At 45.5% G+C, this 20,803-nt stretch overlaps 1 protein-coding gene across 1 annotated transcript; it reads left to right on the top strand.

The window, feature by feature from the left end:
- The first annotated feature begins 1,580 nt into the window (after positions 1 to 1,580).
- LOC123410088 (N-acetyl-D-glucosamine kinase) lies at positions 1,581 to 6,176 on the top strand. The gene is made up of 7 exons (XM_045102977.1): positions 1,581 to 1,886; positions 2,693 to 2,840; positions 3,174 to 3,365; positions 3,924 to 4,052; positions 4,652 to 4,821; positions 5,298 to 5,428; positions 5,786 to 6,176. The coding sequence occupies exons 1-7, from the start codon at positions 1,691 to 1,693 to the stop codon at positions 5,861 to 5,863; spliced, it is 1,044 nt and encodes a 347-aa protein (XP_044958912.1). The 5' UTR covers positions 1,581 to 1,690; the 3' UTR covers positions 5,864 to 6,176.
- Positions 6,177 to 20,803: the final 14,627 nt, after the last annotated feature.

Raw genomic sequence — 20,803 nt, 5'->3', positions numbered from 1 at the left:
CTCCTACTGCTCTTGCATGGACTTCCTCGGTTCACGTATAGTGAAGGATTTCCTCCTTGATCCATACATGAGCAAAGCAGTACGTGGACCAAGAATAACAGGAGACACTCGGTGGATTAGGCAATCAGCATCCCGACTCATGCAACCACACGAGCAACGCGGCACGGAGCGGAAGCACCTTGGTTGGATAGACTCAGCAACCCAATCTAGACGACCGCCGACAAAACAATGCGAGCAAACGTGCCACACGCGGTGATACGCGGTGGAACACATCCATGATTTGAAGCGGAGTCGATCGGTGATAGAGTACGCATCGGATTAGCGATTGCGCAGGCGATAGCCGGATAACGCAGTTTTCGACCAACAAACCTTGCTCTAGATGCCAATGTTAGAAATTTAGGATTTGTGGTCTACCCCCTATTCCTCTGCGCTTATCCGTGGTGCCGCTCACAAGCGCATATCTGAGGCTAGGGGGTAGGGACCTTCTTATACTGTCTTTTCAAAGAGTCCATCTCTTATACAGATAAGATTCCTAGTCATTTTAACTAGTTTTTTGGGATAGAGTCCAGATCAAATTACCAACCACGATCATATTTGTCTGTTAACGGATTCTATCCGTTTATGTCCCAGGAGCACACGCTTGTGAGCAACACACCATAATAAAGTGTAAATTCCTCTAATTATGTAGATCAATATTAGGGTTGTAATCTAATTATATGATCTAGCTCCTTCCGATCATCACTGTACCCGAGTAATCTTTTCAATATAAATAATATATTGTATTCCAGTGATAATCGATCAGCTTCTTTAAGTATATAACTTAAGTATGTTCCAACATGTAATAATTTCACGATAATCATGTAAAGTAATTCCATGTATAGATACATATATAATTTCATAATGAGGTATTTCGAATATTAGCAATTCCTATTATTTGAATATAGTTGCAGGACACGCGAGAGCGTTAGGAAGCGAAACTCGAAACCGGCGTCTTAGGACGGGTGCTGGGATCGTCGTCTCAGCATGTTTTTGTGGAACGGCGACGTGATATGCTGGATCCAGGGGCGCCGCGCTGTGCTGGAATCGGGGGATGCCCGTGCGGCAAGCAGCGTGCAAGCAACCGTGCTGGAAGCGGCGGGCAAGCAACCATGTTCGGCGCGGCGTTGGGTTGTTTTTTGTAGGAAGCGGGGCAGTGCTGCTTCAAGGTCGGCCCGCGCGCGTCCATGGCGGAGAGCTGCGCTCGTTGTTGGTCTCACTCCATTTCTCATGCCATATCATGCGCCTTGACGCGATTCTGTTTTTTCTGCAAGTGTTGTACTTTCTTTGTTTTAAATAAGTGTCTTAAATTTAACATAATTTTATACTAGAGTTATTACAATATTGAGACAGTTATTTTGAGACAGAGAAAGTACGAAAGAGTGTAGTTGGGGCTCATCTAACGGCTCGGGAGCAACTTATCCGACGATACGCGCGCGACCGGCCGAACCATTCGCCGGTCCGCCGGCGCCTAGCGCTGGCCAATCCATTAGGAAACTCACAAGCGCAAATATATCGATTCCTCCTAAATGCAACACTCCAACAGAATACAAGTCCTTTTCTAAACAGGAAAAAAAAAATCTCCTCTCTGAGCTTTGACTCACCCTCTGTCTCTCACACCCGACCCGGGGAAGAGAGGAAGGGCCGAAGGGAGATGGGCGGCTACGAGAACGGAGACTCGTCGGCGGCCGCTGCCCGGGAGGGCGGCGTGATCCTGGGCGTGGACGGAGGCACCACCAGCACCGTCTGCGTCTGCCTGCCGGCCGCAATGCCACCACCGGAGGCGCCCGGCTCCGTCGCCGTGCTCTCCCGCGCCATCGCCGGCTGCTCCAACCGTAATTCCGTCGGAGGTGCGTAGTAGTCGTTGCCCTAGGTTCGCACAATTTGGGGGCGCTTGGATCATGCCCCGCCTTAATAATTGGATCCTGGGGCTTGATGATTGGTCTCCGGCTTGAATCCTGGTGATTTGGGATGTCGTTGCGTGCCACTAGTCCTGCGTAACTGCGGCGAATTAGTGCTTAAATTGGCGAGAGTTTCAGGGATGTGGTTGAATTATTTCCGTAATTGTCCTTCTGGATGTTCAGTTTTATTATGCGAACTTGGGCTCGCCTATTTTCACTCTACTGTTCAACTGTAAATCATGTTTGTTTATCAGTTATATGCTTTTCTACTTGTCAATCATCTGATGAAGTTGTCAAAGAGAATGTACCATTACCTGTGCTAATGATGATGCATACAGAAGTTCGGGAAAAAATGGTATCTATAGAGTAGTGTTGTTATTTTTACTGACGGTGAACATATACTCCCTCCGTCCCAAAATAAGTGACTGAAAAGTGACTCAACTTTATACTAAAGTTAGTATAAAACTTAGTCATTTTTGAGTCACTTATTTTGGGACGGAGGGAGTACATATTATATATGGTATTTGAACTTGTAAATCATAGAATCATACATAAGTTTTTTTTGAACACAGAATCATACATAAGTTGCGTACGACCATCCGCCAGTGTAAAATATGTTGTTGGATCTTGGGAATGTCTTCTGAGTGATACTTAATATTTTTCTCTTTGTATTATAATATGCGTAGCATCATATGGTCTAAGTGACCAACTCTTTGCTCAAAACATACCGATCTCTTTGTTTTTCCATCTTCCAGAAAATGCTGCACTGGAAACTCTAGAACAGGTCATGATGCAGGCCCTCACAATGGCCAGCACAGATCGTTCTGCTGTTGTTGCAGTTTGCTTATCTGTATCTGGGGTGAACCATCCTTCAGATCAGCAGAGGATGCTGGACTGGATCTGGTACAGTTCTTTGTACACACTTCTCAAAATATATTCCCCCAGAAGAAATTGATATATGCTTATATATATATTTATATTTATCCACTGCAACTACTTGATTTCAATTCAGAGAGATTATAATATTTTCTGAATGCTTATAGAATGCTCAAATGGTTTAAACAATTCTTATGTGCATTTCTGATTTTTTTTACAAATGCCGTTATGATTTATGAATACCAGTGAATTGTGACTCGTCATTTGTTCATTGGCACATAAGTTCTGAATGCCACCAGGCAAACAAGGCATGTGCCAAATTCATCCTGGCATTGCTAAGTGTGCCCTTTTGTTATCCAGCAACCTATTCCCTGGCAATGCCAAGTTTTATGTGGAAAATGATGCTGTAGCGGCCTTAGCCAGTGGTACAATGGGAAAGCTACACGGCTGTGTATTGATTGCGGGCACAGGAAGCATTGCTTATGGGGTCACCGAAGATGGAAAAGTAGCGAGAGCAGCTGGTGCAGGTCCTGTTTTAGGCGACTGGGGTAGGTGAGTTGCATTTTTCGTGAAAACAGAGTAATGATGTAACTAACTCATAAGATCAATCCAGTGAATCCCCTTTAATCCCTAACTGTTTTTCGCTCAAAAAGTAATTTAACCCAGTGCTTTTGGACCATCATTCATTCTGTAGGGTTTTGACTGTTGGAACAGATATAACTATAAATATTAACTTCAGTTGCCCTTTGTTCTTTCCGTAGGATGTTAATATATGATTTCTAATGAGGATGGGATGATACGTTATTCATTTCTTTGGAAGTATGGACCTTTATCTATGTAGGAATCCGTAGTTATAAACCGAGCATGACATGTTAGACTTGGTGTGAGCAACCAGAGAAACTGTTAATGTGAAATGCACAAATATCGTATACCCTCCTGATAAGTGGTTGCCTATATTTTTCACATTTTCAACATTGTGAAACCCTTCAGTAATGATTGGATGCAGTTTGAAAGATTTGAATTATGACTGAGAAACCTATTGATGTGATTCCAATAGCATAACATGTCACAAAGGAAAACATAGTTGACTACATGTGTACATTAATGCAGTGGCTATGGCATTGCTGCACAGGCCCTCACAGCAGTAATAAAAGCACATGATGGCCGTGGACCACAAACTAATCTTACAAGAGAGATCATTAGGAAGCTTGAAATCTCTTCACCAGATGAGTTGATTGGGTAAGTCCTCTCACACATACTCTATATGTACAATACTCTATAGGCACCATCTTTTTTTTTGAAACTTCTTTGAACTGTTGGCTGATAGTGCTGTAGCTGTTGTTCAGCATCTTACATTGTGTGTTCGTGTGTTACTTTTTGCCAGCTGGAATTCTAGCTTAATTGCTAAAAACTACTCCCTCCAGCTGGAGTATATAACTATAATAAAGTTTACTACAGATCATTTGTGTGGAAAAACTGTTGTGAGACATGATGACAGCTGGAATGGGCTAAATGTGACAACTGAAGATGGTGTGATATGTTGCATCAGTGTATACATAAACCTTACCAATCTTGCACATGTAGTAGACGGACCTTTGCTATTGGAATGTTGAGCATTCTAATTTTGACTAGTATAATCGTTTTTCTCAATTTAAAGCTTACTCAATGTTTTTGAACTCAGAAAGATGACATTGTATTGTACAAGGACAAAGTATTTTTTTACTGGGAACTCCAAAAAAAAATTCATGAGAAGTGTCCAATGCTTTAGCTGATAGGACTACTGGGGTTTGAAACACTATACTTGGTTGTCGTTCAACTCATTTAAGTGTCTGGCACAGGTGGGCATATGCGGATCCATCTTGGGCCCGTATTGCAGCCCTTGTACCTGTGGTGGTATCTGCTGCTGAAGATGGTGACAAAGTAGCAAACACGATACTGCATGATGCAGTGCAAGAGTTGGCTGAAAGCGTTGTAGCTGTTGTTCGGCGCCTTACATTGTGTGGTGAAGGTAATTATTACATTAATTTTTTAGCACCGTCTGCCATTTTTCCATCAGCTCTATGCTGGTTATTCATGAAATGAATGAGGAAATTGCATCATCACAAGTAGCAGTATTGGGATTCCCATGATAAATTGTTAGCGGTCTTAATTTACTCACGTAAATTTGGTCTCTTCATGGTTCACACTCCCAGTGTTCTGTTTCTCTAGAATATTATTCAGCACTCTGCTGGGTCCAACTAGTGAACCGACTTATGTCTTGGATATGTATTCTTTGTTGGATAATTACTGCACTGTCATTTCCAGATATGGCACTGCACCCATAGTGATGTAATATTTCTGAGATGCACCAAAGTTGGCACAAAATGTGGGTTATTAGAGGCCTATTGATTTGTAATATTATGCTGTTAACTGTTTGACTGGTGGATTCGAATTGAAAGGAAAGCATTGTTGTGTATAACTGGAGAAGCCTTTTTCACGCTACAGATGGGAAGGACCAATTTCCACTTGTACTGGTTGGAGGTGTCCTCGAAGGAAATAAGAAATGGGACATCAGTGGTGAGGTCATAAAATGCATTTCCAAAGTCTTCCCAGGTGTATGTCCTATTCGACCCGAGGTCAGTATGATAACTAATATACGCTGTTATGAAGTACTCCCTCCGTCCGGAATTACTTGTCACAAAAATGGATGTATCTAAAACTAAAATACATCTAGATACATCCAACAAGTATTTTCGGATGGAGGGAGTATATCTTATTAACCATTGCAATTCTCTGGAGATTCTGAGGCTTTGGACAAGTTTGATATGCTTTCAGTTCTGATATTGAAGTCCAAGCTTTTGTTTTAGTAGTTGATTGAAACAAGTGAACATGTCTGTCACCAAGAAAACTAAAGCCTAAAAGCACGAACGAATTTTCTATCGTTTAGGCAGCATGCATGGCAGAGCTAATATGGTTGTATCATGTATTTCCAGGTGGAACCTGCAATTGGTGCGGCGTTGCTAGCTTGGAGCCATCTTCGTAAAGAGCCAAAGCTGCAAAATGGAAGCTGATTCCCAGCATCGGAGAATGATTAATGTAAGTTGGGCAGCCTAAGACTGGATGGGTTGCAAACTAAGGTGCATTCATTCTGTAAAAAGAAAAGAACGGTGCATTCATCAGTGCCAAGTCTGCTGATGTGTAAAGAATGATCTGGCATTATAGTGTGTGTGGGGTGGAGGATATTATGTGATTGTACAATTATGATGTAAGTTGTAGGCAAAGAATTGACCACTGGATCTTGATTCTTGTTCTGACCTGTACTTGGTTTATTGGCGTACCGGCCAGTGTATCGTGGATATAGTCGCCCCATTCTTGCTCTGTTTATTGAATTGCTAAAGCTTTACCATTTCTGCACTTAGCAAGGAAGAAGGCAATTGCAAACTAACCTGTTAGAAGTTCTAATTGAGTTGATGTTGGATCTGAAATCTAGGAATATCTCTGAGGGTTTTTTGCAGAAGGGTTGAGTGACTCCTGGCATACCTCATGCTTTTATTTGGTCATTTCCAAGTTTATTCGTGTTGGAGATCCGATGGATAAGCAATTTCATATTCTGGCATTTCTTTTTTCCACCATGGACGTCGTGGCTCACTTGAGATAAAACTGCAAAATGGCCTTTTTGTCATGTTCACGACGAAATATCCAAAAGACAGGTAGCAAAGCCCCGAAGGAAGCGATGGATCCTGACATTTCTTCTGAAAACAAGATGGCATGGAAGAAACTACCAGTTGACATCTTCAGTTATCACACCTTAAAGGCTTAAACTCACCACTTCACCGGGTCAGGGAGTAGCAGGCATAATCCGTCCTTGTGTATGCAATGTCACTATTTAAAGTTATGAAAGGGGTTTGAAAGAGCATCATGGATGTTATACCAAATTTTGGTGGGGCGATGATAAAAATTATAAAAGGATGCATTAGTGGGAATGAAAATTGTGTTTCCCCTAAGAAGGATGGAAGGATGGGCTTCGAGATCTCCACTCCTTTAACTTTCAACGTCGTGTAAGCCAGTTTGGCGCCTAATTGACGAGCCTGAATCTCTTTGTGCAAGAGCTTTGCATGCTTTTTTTTTTTGAAACTCAATGTAACTTGCATTAAACAGTGTGCGAAGCCAAATCGCTCGTCACTAAATCGGGTACGCATGAGTCTGGACCATCAGTCACACTCTTCGGTTCTGCGGCCATCTGCGCGCCCTTCGATGCAAGGGTGTGCGCTACCTGATTACAAGTTCTAGGACAGTGCATAATCTTATACTCAATGAAATTAGAAAGGATAAAAGCTTTCAAGCGGTCCGCCACCACACCTAGGGAGGAGAGATCAACACCCGCGTCATCCAGAGCCTCCTTCGACATCAGAGCATCGGTTTCCAAGTAGACCCTGCCCATCCCCTGCTCTGACGCCAACAGCAGGGCAGCTTCAGCAGCAAGCATCTCTGAGTGCAGCGGGCTTAGCAGGTTTTCCAGGAAGCCCGCAGCACAAACCATCGGCTCTCCCTCATGGTTTCTAAAAACCGTCCCCAGCCTCCTTTACCCTCATGTGGTTTGAAAGAGCCGTCGATGTTAATCTTAATCTACTCTACCGGCGGAGGTTTCCAACTTTTCTTTGGGACCCGCCCAACAATGCTTGGTTCCAGCTCGATGTCTCGGAACTCGCCTGTCTGATGCTGAATGATCCAGACGAGCTCGTCGCTCCTTCTCCCCTTTCCTCCATCCCTGCGGTTATTGCGCTCACACCACCAGTTCCACATAAGCGTGGCGATGAGAGCTTGCTTCTCCCCCTTCAGACTTGTCAAATTTTTCATCATTGATAGAGTTGTGCCCCTGATCCATCAGCACCAGTTTCTCCTCCTCCAGCCCACACAGCCTCCATATCTCCTTTACTTGTTTGCATTTGAAAAGCAGGTGCCCCCATCCTCACCATTTTCCTGGCACATCGGGCACTGCATGGAGATATCCATTCCCCGTCTTCGTAGGTTCATGCAGACCGCCATCGAGTTGTGAGCCAACCTCCACATGAAGTGTTTTATCTTGCCCGAGACTGTCATACGCTAGATCTTCTTCCACGTGGAGCCATTGTTTGCCCCCTCTGCTCCGGACGCCCCCTCTCAACCCCTCCAGGTTACTCTCGTGCATATGCACCCAATATGCCGATTTAACAGAGAATTTACCCCTCCTTTCAAAATTCCAAGCCGGTGGATCTTCCACTCACAGTTTATGGGTATTGCCAAGATCCATTAGGTATCTTCTGCATGTAAAGTGGCCCTCACAAGGGCTTCGTCCCAAGAACCCGTAGCCGGGTTGATGAGCTCTCCGACTTTTGACAAAATGTTTGTACCCCTTGGTGTAGCCGGCCGCCTCGTTGTTCCTAGGGGGATCCAAGGGTCCTTCCACATATTTGTGGACTGTCCGTCGCCAATCCTCCAGATAAGCCCTTCTTCAGAGTTTTGATACCTTGCAGAAGACTTCTCCAGGTATAAGCCATGTTGGTCGTTTCCCCCACAGTCAGTAGATTTCCATCGGGGAAGTATTTAGCCCCCAGAACCCCCGCGCATAGGGACTCTGGCCGTTGCAGCATTCTCCATCCTTGTCTTGCGAGAACAGCCATGTTGAAACTGTGGATGTCACGGAAGCCCAACCCCCCCCCCCCTCACTCTTTGTCTTTATCATCTTCTCCCAACTCAGCCAATGCATCTTATTTGATTTATCCTGCTGGCTCCACGAGTATTTACACACCACTGTGCTAATTTCCTCACAAACAGTTTTTGTCAAGTCAAAACATGACATAGTGAAGGTGGGAATTGCCTGCGCCACCGCCTTTATTAGGAGTTCTTTTCCCATGCAAGATAGTAGCTTCTCCTGCCAACCACTAATCCTTTGCAGGATTCTCTCAATTATATGCCTGAAAGTCTTGGATCTAGATTTGCCCACATGGATTGGCATGCCTAGGTATCTTTCATTCAACGCCTCCTTCTCAATTCCCAAAGTGCCCATGACCTCCTCTTTATCATTTGCCTTCACATTGCCACTAAAGAAAGCCACGGATTTATCTTTGTTAATGGTTTGGCCCGAGCTTGCCTCATACACTTGTAGTAGCCGCTGAATCTGCTCCACACTCTCTTTATGTGCTTTGAACAGAATGAGGGAATCATCCGCAAAGAGCAGGTGGGAGATGCTAGGGGCATCCAGACACACCTTAATCCCCTGGATTTGGTTGTTCTCCTCGGCTTTTGTAAGTAAACACAAGAGATCTTCCGCACACAGCAAGAAAAGATAAGGGGGCAACGTGTAACGACTAAGACGTGGTCCTTTCCGATTTAGGGAACGAGGCCCCAAATTGGAAAGAAGCGCATCTTCGCGTTTCACAAGCATGGTAACATAGCACATACATAATAATAGTAGAATGACAATTAGGGATTCAACTGCCATCTCATAAATATACCAGAGTTACATCACTCATCCAAACAAGGTAGTTCCGCTACGGACTACCAAACATGAGAAACGACTATGCTATCCTGCATGCTTGCCCACGATCACGACCACACCTCAGTCTTCTAGATAGTTCACGTACAGGCGGTCGTTCTCCTCATCGTACTCCCACACCAGCTGCGTGCCGTCGGGATCACCTGTCTCGGGGGTACCTAAACCTGTTGGTGTTTTTGAAAGAATCTGTGAGCCACGGGGACTCAGCAATCTATGACCTCGGTGCCAGAACTAGTCAAGTTATTAGGTAAGGAAGGTAGAGTATTTAGGTTGCAGCATCCTAAGCATATATGGTGGCTAACTTGCATAGAACATGTATTGAAGGTGGTCTATACTAGCGATTGAAGATTAGCTGATCACTAAGTGATCCTGAACACCTACTTACGTCAATCATAACCCCACCGTGTTCCCGATCGAAGAGAGGTCTTCGAAGGGGACAGTCACGGTTACGCACACAGTTGGCAATTTTATTAGATTATGTTCAAGTTATCTATAACCGGATGTTAGCAAATATTCCAAGTTACCACATAACCGCGGGCACGACTTTCCGAAAGATTTAACCCTACAGGGGTGCTCCAACAAGTCCATCACAAACGATCACGGGCCGCAAAGTAATCCTCTATCACAAATCTCGTGATCTCGTCGGATTCCTTAGAGGAAAACCTCAACTCCAGGGAAAACCAAAGCTTCACTGGGATTCCTATACGCAAGATATATTGCTAAGGTAAGACAAGACTAGCAAGACCTCCCGACGTGTCGACGACCCTGATAAGAGGTGCGTATCTCAGTCTCACGACACGCTGGATGAGCACAGAGTACAGTGGCCTAATAGACATCTCCCGAGTTGCCCCGGGTTGGCCCCGCACACGACTCTAGTTTGGACCGAAACTCATGAGGAGCACAGGCCCGGGTTGTTGATTAATTCCTCGGGGTAGCTATTCCCTATGCAGATTATTATTAAGTGATTAGCATATTAACACCAATGTTGGGTCCTGCCGGACAAGTCTTAACACTACGCGATTTATCAAGGGGGTCCCCATAATAACCCCGAACGTGTTAGGAGCGGTCAGTTATGGAATCAAACACCGGTAGCTGGTAACTATGGCGGCAATAACGGAACAAAATACCCGGCAAAAGGCTAGGCCTTCCGTTATTTACCAAGTATATAGGTGCATTAATTGAATAACAGATTTAACATAATGATATCAACTCATGTTATCAAATGAGACCAAGGCATCTGCAACTAGCAACGCTAACATTAGAAGCTTAGCAAAGCCTACTTAGCCATTCAAGATTTGCTAGGAAGGGATAAGTGTTTGGGTTTCATGGCACTATCAGGAGGCAATTATTTCAGTGGTAGGCAGCGAGCATATGACAGAAGAAACGTAATATAGCATAACAAGTCTAGAGATGGAATCAAGGTCATATCATATTGCATGTGATGTCCTCAGCTTGAAACTGCTCTTGTTCGTCCTGCACGCACTCTCCCGGATCCACGTACTCGTTCTCCGATCCCGGTGCTACCCAACGTAAAAATAGCATCCAATGAACAACAGCACAACAATATGCAACAAGCACATGATGCATGAGATGAAATGAACATGCATCTCTATTCTAGTCACTAGAACAAACATGAGAAGAAAATATAAGTACCTGACAGAACTATACTCTAAGCTATCTTTACATGCATGAGGATGACATGAACATATGCGTCACGTGAAAACGATGCAAAAACATATAAAGAACGTAACGATCGGAGCTACGGATCAATGGGAAACAACGAAACAAGAAATGACGTCCTACCTATCAAAAACATCACCACAAATTCCAATGGCATACTTCGGGTATTCCCAGGTTTCCAAGACATAAAACAAACAAGAATGGAAGGGTTGGTGCAAAGAAATATCACCACAACATCATCTATGCACTCACAAGCATCAAAACATCAAAACTACACAATCTGCCATAAACAGCATCATAGCAGTTTGAGGGCTACATGCAAAGCACCTACAACCATCCAAATATGCCAAATAGGATATGTGACAGAAGCTATCCAAGATTACTACAAGCACAAGTAAAAAGACAATACAAAGGAGTTTCACACAAAAAGTTCTACAGCTGCTAACTTGGACAAAAACATCAGTTTTCAGGGACTTAGTGAAAATTCCAGATTCTCACTAGCTGTTATGCTCTGAAGCATTTTGACAGCACCCAAAACAATATCTACAGGACTCCAAATGGAATGAAAATTTACAAAGAGCTAGAAAAACACAAAAGATACAACTTTCCAGTTGATAGAAAAGGTTGATTCCCAACACATGGACCTCTACAAGCACAACTACAGGAGAAGAAAATATAAGCAGATTCTGAGACTTAGTGAAAATCTCAGGTTTTCACTAAACTGGAATTTCAACCACATACCTACTTTGACTAGGCACAACTTGCACATACGAACTCCTAAGCATGAAATAAAACCAACATGCCATAGAGGGGGTCACCCTCTAATGCCACAACAAGGAATCAACCTCTTGGGCTCACCACATCTCATGGAACCAAGCTCCAAACATAGAACAAATCTGAAATATGACATTCCCAGAAAGTGTTCCAAAGGCAAAACTGACTTTACCAATGGATTCCTGTGATGATTCTACCCCAAAAAACATATATAATACATGGGCACTTGCATAGAACAAATGGGCACAAACTTGAAAAGAAAATCTACATGGAATCACATAGAGATGAATAGTGCATCATCACATGTGCTTCCACTAGCTCATCACCTACACATGCATATCCTCACTCTCACAATATCAATGGTGCACATGAGGAGTGGACCTCATGTTCATGTGCCTTAGCACACCACCACACACCACAAACATCAAGCACATGCATAAATCACCTACACATGCTAATATCACACACATATCCTAGCTTACACTCACAAGTGCATTCCTACACCTACACATACATCTTGCACATGTGCACTTCAAGGCACATCATGCCTTGGGCATGTGTGTGTCACTCTCTCTCACACACACACATGCACACACATACAACACATGAACAACTATCTACACACACACACATGTGGAGGGACCCCCCCCCCCCAACACACACACACACACACACTCACACACTTGCATCTCACAAGAGCATGAGATCAACACCAAACATATCAGTAACACACTCACATGCATATCACATGCCTAGTGCAACACCACATGCTAAATACACACAATATACACCATCTAGCTCCACCTCCACATAAATATAAGGCCTACACATGCTAAATAACATGGTAGCAAATACTCTAGAGACCACATGCTGTTGTGAGCTAAAACAAATGCCACACATGGTAACCAAGCAGCTGCAGCAACTGTGCAAACTCACATATGCAAACAAGAAAGAAAAGCAAAAGAAAAATAAAAGAAATGGGGTGGGTTTCGAACCCAGGACCCCCTGGTCACAACACAGGACCAACACCACTGGGCCGAGGTGCTCTGGTTCGACAGATACAGATAAGAGAGCAGGGAATGCTCTCTGCTAAGCTACTGTACCAAAAAATAAAATGCAAAAGGGGTGCGTCGAGGGGGAATCAAACCCACGACTAGCCACTGCGCCAAAACTACCACTACCACTCTGCTACTCGTTGGGATCTTAATAGGGGAGGGGAGTTAACCCTTTTGAGTAACCCCTCTCAGCATCTCCTCTACCCGACGCTGGCCGGAACAGGGGACGGTGCTCGCCGACGATAGCTTTAAATCAAACTACGACTACTCGATGGAAGGAATCCCTTGGTCCCACGGTTCCATTCCACCTACTAGCACCACTAGAGAGGGCCTACAGCTACTACTCGACGAGGCACGACGGCGCCGGCGACAGAGAAAGAATGGCAACGAAGCTATGGCCTATAGCTCTCGATCTGGGACAGGGAGGAAGGGGAGATGGATCTACCTCACCTACTGGACGAGGTGGTTGCTTCGGCAGGAGAGGAAGTAGAGGAAGAAGGGGGAAGGAGCCGCTCGGGGAAGATTATCGGGGAAGAAGGCCGTCGTCGTCGAGGAGGTGTAGCAGGGTCAATCTCGTCGAAGTAGCCGCGGGAATGGGCTCTTGGAGGATCCCGCATGCTCGCCGAGGTGTTGAGGAGGCCGCAGGTGTACGGGCGCGACGGCGAGGAGCTCCCCAGCTCGCGGCCATGGCGGAGGAGGTCGATCCCCTTACTTGGTGTCGTCGACAGAGAGGGAGAAGGAGATGGGATGAAGGTGGCGGCGCGAGAGGGGAACCCTAAGCTGCACGGACGCCAAGGGGTGGCTTATATGGAGGAGGAAAGGCGAGGGATGCGCCTCGACGTCCGTGACGGCGTGTGCTACCGTCGCTCTGCCTCTGTTTGTGAAGAAATCTGACGGAGGAAGGAGAACAGGGAACGACGTCTACAGGAGAAGGAGGGGAGCTGGGCCTCTAGTGGGAGGAGGCCCACTAGTTGGCGCCAGATAGCAGAAAAATAAAACCCCTGGGGTTTTTCCAATTACAAATAACCAGAGAAAGAAAATAAAGCAAGGGCAATTCTGTTAAGACAAAAAACAAAACAAAAATGCCCCTGGTCATAAGGATTTATGACCTATTTAAATAAATTGGAAAATAAATATTTGGAGCAAATAAATATTAACAAAACAGAATTTATTGGGCCTGTTTTGTGAATATTTGCACCTTTAAAACTTATTTTCAAATCAGCAAAACACATCCTCACAAACACCACAAAACAATGCTAACACATGGGCATTTTTGAAATAGGGATGGGGCAAGAGAAACTTGACCTTGAGATAAAAGAGAGGAAGAGGGTTTTGAATCCTATGCAAACCACATAGTTTCCTACTAGCAATTACACCACTCCATCACTCACATACACTATCATCACATGACATATTCCTCACACCACATACACACATGGATCACAAGACAACAAACACAAGTCAAGGAATGATAGTGATGCATGCATGCAAAGGAAAACAAATCAAGGTGACATCACATGAAATCATATGCATTGAGCTCTCATATCAATGACAAGGTGGATCCACATAGAGAAGGTTCCAAATAGGGAAAGATACACTCTTGGGGCATTACAAACTCTCCCACACTACAAAAAGATCTCGCCCCGAGATCTAAGACTGAAAGAACTCCGGAAATGCAGAACGGAGGTGGTCCTCGCGTTCCCAAGTAGCCTCTTTATCGGAATGGTGTGACCACTGCACTTTGAGAAATTTGACAGTCTTGTTGCGGGTCTTGCGCTCAGTCGCCTCGAGAACCGCAACTAGATGCTCACGATAAGATAGGTCGGGTTGAAGGTCGATGTCTTGAAGATGAACAGTGCGCTCGGGGGTCTTGAAGCACCTCCGGAGCTGAGAGACATGGAACACATCATGCACATTTGCAAAGTTTGACGGGAGCTCAAGCTGATACGCAAGGTCGCCTCTCTTGCCAACAATTCTGAACGGACCAACGAAACGAGGCGCAAGCTTGATTTGATGCCAAAGCGCTGCGTACCCTTCATAGGCGACACCTTGAGATAGACGAAGTCATCAAGCTCATAAGACATGTCACGATGCTTGCTATCATAATAGCTCTTCTGACGGGACTGAGCTGCTCTGAGGTTGTCAGGAATGACTCGACACATCTCCTCAGCTTCTTCTATCAAGTCATTCCCAAGAATGTGACGCTCGCCGGTCTCGGACCAGTTGAGCGGGGTACGACACTTCCTGCCATAGAGAATTTCAAAGGAGCTTTGCCTGAACTAGCTTGATAACTGTTGTTATACGAGAACTCAGCGAAAGGCAGACAATCCTCCCACTTCATGCCAAAAGAGATAACACAGGCTCTCAGCATATCCTCAAGAACTTGATTGACTCGCTCCACTTGACCACTAGTCTGAGGATGAAAAGTTGTGCTAAAGCGTATCTTCGTCCCCATCGCAGACTGAAAAGAGTCCCAGAACTTGGAAGTGAAGATACTTCCGCGATCCGAAGAAATCATCATAGGCACGCCGTGCAAAGACACTATCCTGGAAGTGTACAACTCTGCAAGCTGAGTTGCGGAAATGGATTCCTTGACTGGAAGAAAATTAGCCACTTTACTCAACTTGTCAATGACGACGAAGATGGCATCATTACCCTTCTTGGACTTCGGAAACCCGGTGACGAAATCCATATCAATATGGTCGAACTTCCACTCGGGAATGGGCAATGGATGCAAAAGACCTGTTGGACGTTGATGCTCTGCTTTCACCCTTCGACATACATCACATTCATTTACGAACTGAGCAATCTCACGCTTCATGCGAGTCCACCAGAAGGTCTGTTTCAAGTCCTGATACATCTTGGAGCTTCCTGGATGAATTGAGAGCAAGGAGTTATGAGCTACTTCCATGATTACCTTTCTGAGATCACCTTTCAGAACGACAAGACGATCCTCAAAGAACAACGTGTCTCTGGTATCAACACTGAAGCACTTATATTTGGGAAGACCCTTTGCCACGCCAATCTTGACTTTATTCACCATTGCATCAAGAAGTTGTGCTGCTCGGACCTGATCTTCCAAGGTAGGAGAGATCTGAAGGTTTGCAAGAAAACCCTGAGGTACTAACTGAAGGTTGAGCTTTCTGAAAGACTCACAAAGGTCAGGCTGGAGAGGTTTCAGAATGAGACTATTGCAGTACGCCTTCCTGCTCAAGGCATCTGCCACGACATTAGCTTTGCCTGGCGTGTACTCAACACTCGGATTAAAATCTTGGAGCATTTCCACCCAACGAGTTTGCCGGAGATTCAGGTTAGGCTGAGTGAAGATGTACTTGAGACTCTTGTGATGGGTGAACACTTCAACCTTTCGTTCCAACAAGAGGTATCTCCAAGTCATCAGAGCGTGTACCACAGCTGCTAGCTCAAGATCATGCACATGATAATTCTTCTCCGCTGGCTTCAACTGCCTGGAGGTATAAGCAACCACTTTCTTCTCTTGCATCAGAACTGCACCAAGACCTTGAAGAGAGGCATCGCAGAACACCTGGTAAGGCTTGGAATCATCCGGAGGAACCAATACTGGAGTAGAGGTGAGCTTCTCTTTGAGTGTGTTAAAGGCCAACTGACACTCTGTAGACCAAGCATACTTCACACCTTTCTGAAGAAGACTTGAGAGCGACTTAGCAATCTTGGAGAAGTTCTCAACGAACCTTCTACAATAGCTTGCAAGCTCGAGAAAGCTTCGAAGCTGCTTCACATTCTGCGAGGCTCCCATTCAACAATGGCCTGCACCTTCGACGGATCAACTTTGATGCCCTCGGCAGAGATAATGTGACCAAGATAGACGACTTCTTTCAACCAGAACTCACACTTGGAAAACTTGGCATACAATTTGTACTCTCTCGGCTTATCAAGCACCAATCTGAGATGTTCTTCATGTTCTTCCTCAGTTTCAGAAAAGACCAGAATGTCGTCGAGATAGAGCAAGACGAAGTCGTTCTTGAATGGAGATAATATGTAGTTCATCAATTGACAAAATGTCGGAGGAGCATTTGCCAGACCAAAAGACATGACCGTATACTCATACGAGCCAAAACTAGTCCTGAAAGCAGTCTTCGGAATATCCTCTTCGCGAATGCGAATTTGATGATAGCCCATTCTAAGATCGAGCTTGGAGAAGATCTTAGCCCCTTTCAACTGTTCGAACAACTCAGTTATGTTCGGAAGTGGATACTTGTTCCTGATTGTCTTCTTGTTCAATGGACGGTAATCGACACACAACCGGTCTGTGCCATCCTTCTTCTTGACAAACAGAACTCCACAGCCCCACGGGGACGAGCTCGGTCTGATCAGACCCAAACGCTCCTGATCATCGAGTTGCCTCTTAAGTTCCTTCAACTCTTCTGGACCCAACTTGTACGGCCGTTTACACGCAGGCTCAGTACCTGGTTCAAGCTCAATGACAAATTCAACTTCTCGGTGCGGAGGCATTCCTGGCAGCTCTTTTGGAAACACATCTTCATATTCGCAGACCACTGGGACTTGCGAAATAGGATTAATCTCACCCTTTTCATTCAATGAGAACAGATAGATTGTATCATCGCGCGCGGCGAATATAATCACGTCCTCCGAAGAGTGGGTAAGCTTCACTTCTTTAGCTTCACAATCAATCGATGCCTTGTTCATGGCCAACCAGTCCATCCAAGGATCAAAGCAATGTCGAAATAGCCCAAGACAATAGGAGACGCTAGAAAAGAATAACTTCCCATCCTCACAGAAACATTCGGGACCCGACAATTGGAATTCATCAATCTCCCAGGAGAAACTACTGAGACCGGCTTAATCAAATCTTGACAAACAAACTCATGCTTTGCAAAGAATGGACATGACATAAAGCAATGTGATGCACCAGAATCAAATATAACTTTAGCAGGAATATCATTAACGAGGAGGTTACTGTTGGGGAACGTCGCATGGGAAACAAAATTTTCCTACGCGCACGAAGACCTATCATGGTGATGTCCATCTACGAGGGGAATTTGCGATCTACGTACCCTTGTAGATCGCACAGCAGGAAGCGTTAAGAAACGCGGTTGATGTAGTGGAACGTACTCACGTCCCTCGATCCGCCCTGCAAACCGTCCCATGAACCGCCCCGCGATCCGTCCCACGATCCGCTCCGATCTAGTGCCGAACGGACGGCACCTCCGTGTTCAGCACACGTACAACTCGACGATGATCTCGGCCTTCTTGATCCAGCAAGAGAGACGGAGAGGTAGATGAGTTCTACGGTAGCGTGACGGCGCTCCGGAGGTTGGTGGTGATCTATCTCAGCAGGGCTCCGCCCGAGCTCAGCAGAAATACGGTCTAGAGGGAAAACCGTGGAGGTATGTGCTCGGGCTGCCGTGGCAAAGTTGCCTCAAATCAGCCCTAATACCTCAGTATATATAGGAGGGAGGGAGAGGGACCTTCCATGAGGCTCAAGAGAGCCCCAAGGGGTCGGCCGAAGGGGGGAGAAGGAGTCCTCCTCCAATCCTAGTCCAACTAGGATTGGAAGGTGGAGTCCTTCTCCACTTTCCCACTTCCCCCTTTTTTTCTTTTCTCTTTGATTTTTCTTCTCCTGCGCATAGGGCCTCTTGGGCTGTCCCACCAGCCCACTAAGGGCTGGTGCGGCACTCCTAAGGCCTATGGGCTTCCCCCGGGTGGGCTGACCCCCCCCCCCGGTGAACACCCGGAACCCATTCGTCGCTCCCGGTACATTCCCGGTAATGCCAAAAACTTTCCGGTAATCAAATGAGGTCATCCTATATATCAATCTTCGTCTCCGGACCATTCTGGAAACCCTCGTGATGTCCGTGATCTCATACGGGACTCCGAACAACATTCGGTAACAAACCATATAACTCAAATACGCATAAAACATCGCCGAACCTTAAGCGTGCAAACCCTGCGGGTTCGAGAACTATGTAGACATGACTTGAGTGACTCCTCGGTCAATATCCAACAGCAGGACCTGGATGCCCATATTGGATCCTACATATTCTACGAAGATCTTATCGATTGAACCTCAGTACCAAGGATTCATATAATCTCGTATGTCATTCCCTTTGTCCTTCGGTATGTTACTTGCCCGAGATTCGATCGTCAGTATCCGCATACCTATTTCAATCTCGTTTACTGGCAAGTCTCTTTACTCGTTCCGTAATACAAGATCCCGTGACTTACACTAAGTCACATTGCTTGCAAGGCTTGTCTGTGATGTTGTATTACCGAGTGGGCCCCCGAAATACCTCTCCGTCACACGGAGTGACAAATCCCAGTCTTGATCCATACTAACTCAACGGACACCTTCGAAGATACCTGTAGGGCATCTTTATAGTCACCCAGTTACGTTGTGACGTTTGATACACACAAGGCATTGCTCCGGTGCCAGTGAGTTATATGATCTCATGGTCATAGGAATAAATACTTGACACGCAGAAAAACAGTAGCAACAAAATGACACGATCTACATGCTACGTTCATTAGTTTTGGTCTAGTCCATCACATGATTCTCCTAATGATGTGATCCCGTTATCAAGTGACAACACTTGCCTATGGTCAGGAAACCTTGACCATCTTTGATCAACGAGCTAGTCAACTAGAGGCTTACTAGGGACAATGTTTTGTCTATGTATGCACACAAGTATTGTGTTTCCAATCAATACAATTATAGCATGTATAATAGACGATTATCACGAACAAAGAAATATAATAATAACTAATTTATTTTTGCCTCTAGGGCATATTTCCAACAGTTACCCATGATCACATCTGACGAGTTTTCTGCCTGAGCCGCATTCACCATGTTGACTCAAGCTGACCTGGGGTTGAACTTCACGAGAGCATTTCTTGGAGGTTTGCGTGGAGGAGGAGGCGGCAAACGGAGCTGAGAAGTGCACTTGTTGGCATAGTGACCTTTCTACCCACACTTGTGACAAGTAACATCTGCTGGCTGACGGTACTGTGTCTGAGGAGGCCCTTGCTTCTGTTGCTGGAATCTCTGCTGAAAGACTGGGTTGGGTGGGTGGGAAGAACCACAGCCATCAGAATGCTTGAACTCTCTGCGAGTGCCGAGGAGGAGGAGGAGACACCCAAAACTTATGTTGCTTCTGAACCACCTGAGTTGAGGAAGAGCTGGAATCTCTGAAGCACTTCTTAGAATTCTCCACCCTGAGCAAGGCTGCCTCTGCCCTGAGAGCTAAGTTGTAAACTTATTGAACTTCTGAGGATCGTGCAAAGCAAGAGCTAACTGCAAATCTTCTTTCAAGCCACCTCTGAACTGATAAATCTTGCTCTTCTGATCAGGGATATCCTGCAAGGCGTAATGGGCTAGCTCGTGGAACTCGACGTTGTACTTGTACACGGAGTTACCACCCTGCTTCAAGCGCTTGAACTTCTCACGCATTTTCTCCACGAAGCTGGACGGAATGTAGTGGGATTTGAAGTCACGACAGAACTCATACCAAGTGATCACTCTAGCACCCCTGGAATCCTTCAACTGTTGCCACCAGATAGATGCTTGCCCCTTCAGCTGGAATGTAGCAAACTTGACGAAATCGTCAGGGCGAACATTGCTGCACTCAAAATGCTTGTTCATGTCACGGATCCAATCCTCAGCATCAAACGGCTGGTCACAGGAAGTGAAAGTCTTCGGCTGATTTGACAGGAACTGACTCAGATTAGCAAACTGATTGCCACCATGCTGGAAATTGCCTTGCTGCTGATTACCCCTCTCTTGCAACAACCATAGCAGCATCTGAGTGTTTGCATTTGTAGAAGCCATCACCGCTTGCCAATCCTCTACAGGAGGAGGCGGCGGAGGAGGAGGATTCTCCGGAGGAGGAGGTGGTGGCGGCACATCCTCACGCCCTGGATTCTGACGAGTTGGTGGAGCCATCCTGAAGACGGACAACACATTAGCCCAC

This window comes from Hordeum vulgare, chromosome 7H (genome assembly GCF_904849725.1).
Source record: "Hordeum vulgare subsp. vulgare chromosome 7H, MorexV3_pseudomolecules_assembly, whole genome shotgun sequence".
NCBI lineage: Eukaryota > Viridiplantae > Streptophyta > Magnoliopsida > Poales > Poaceae > Hordeum > Hordeum vulgare.
Note: the sequence above shows the minus strand (reverse complement) of the source record. Positions and strands in the feature narration are given on the sequence as shown.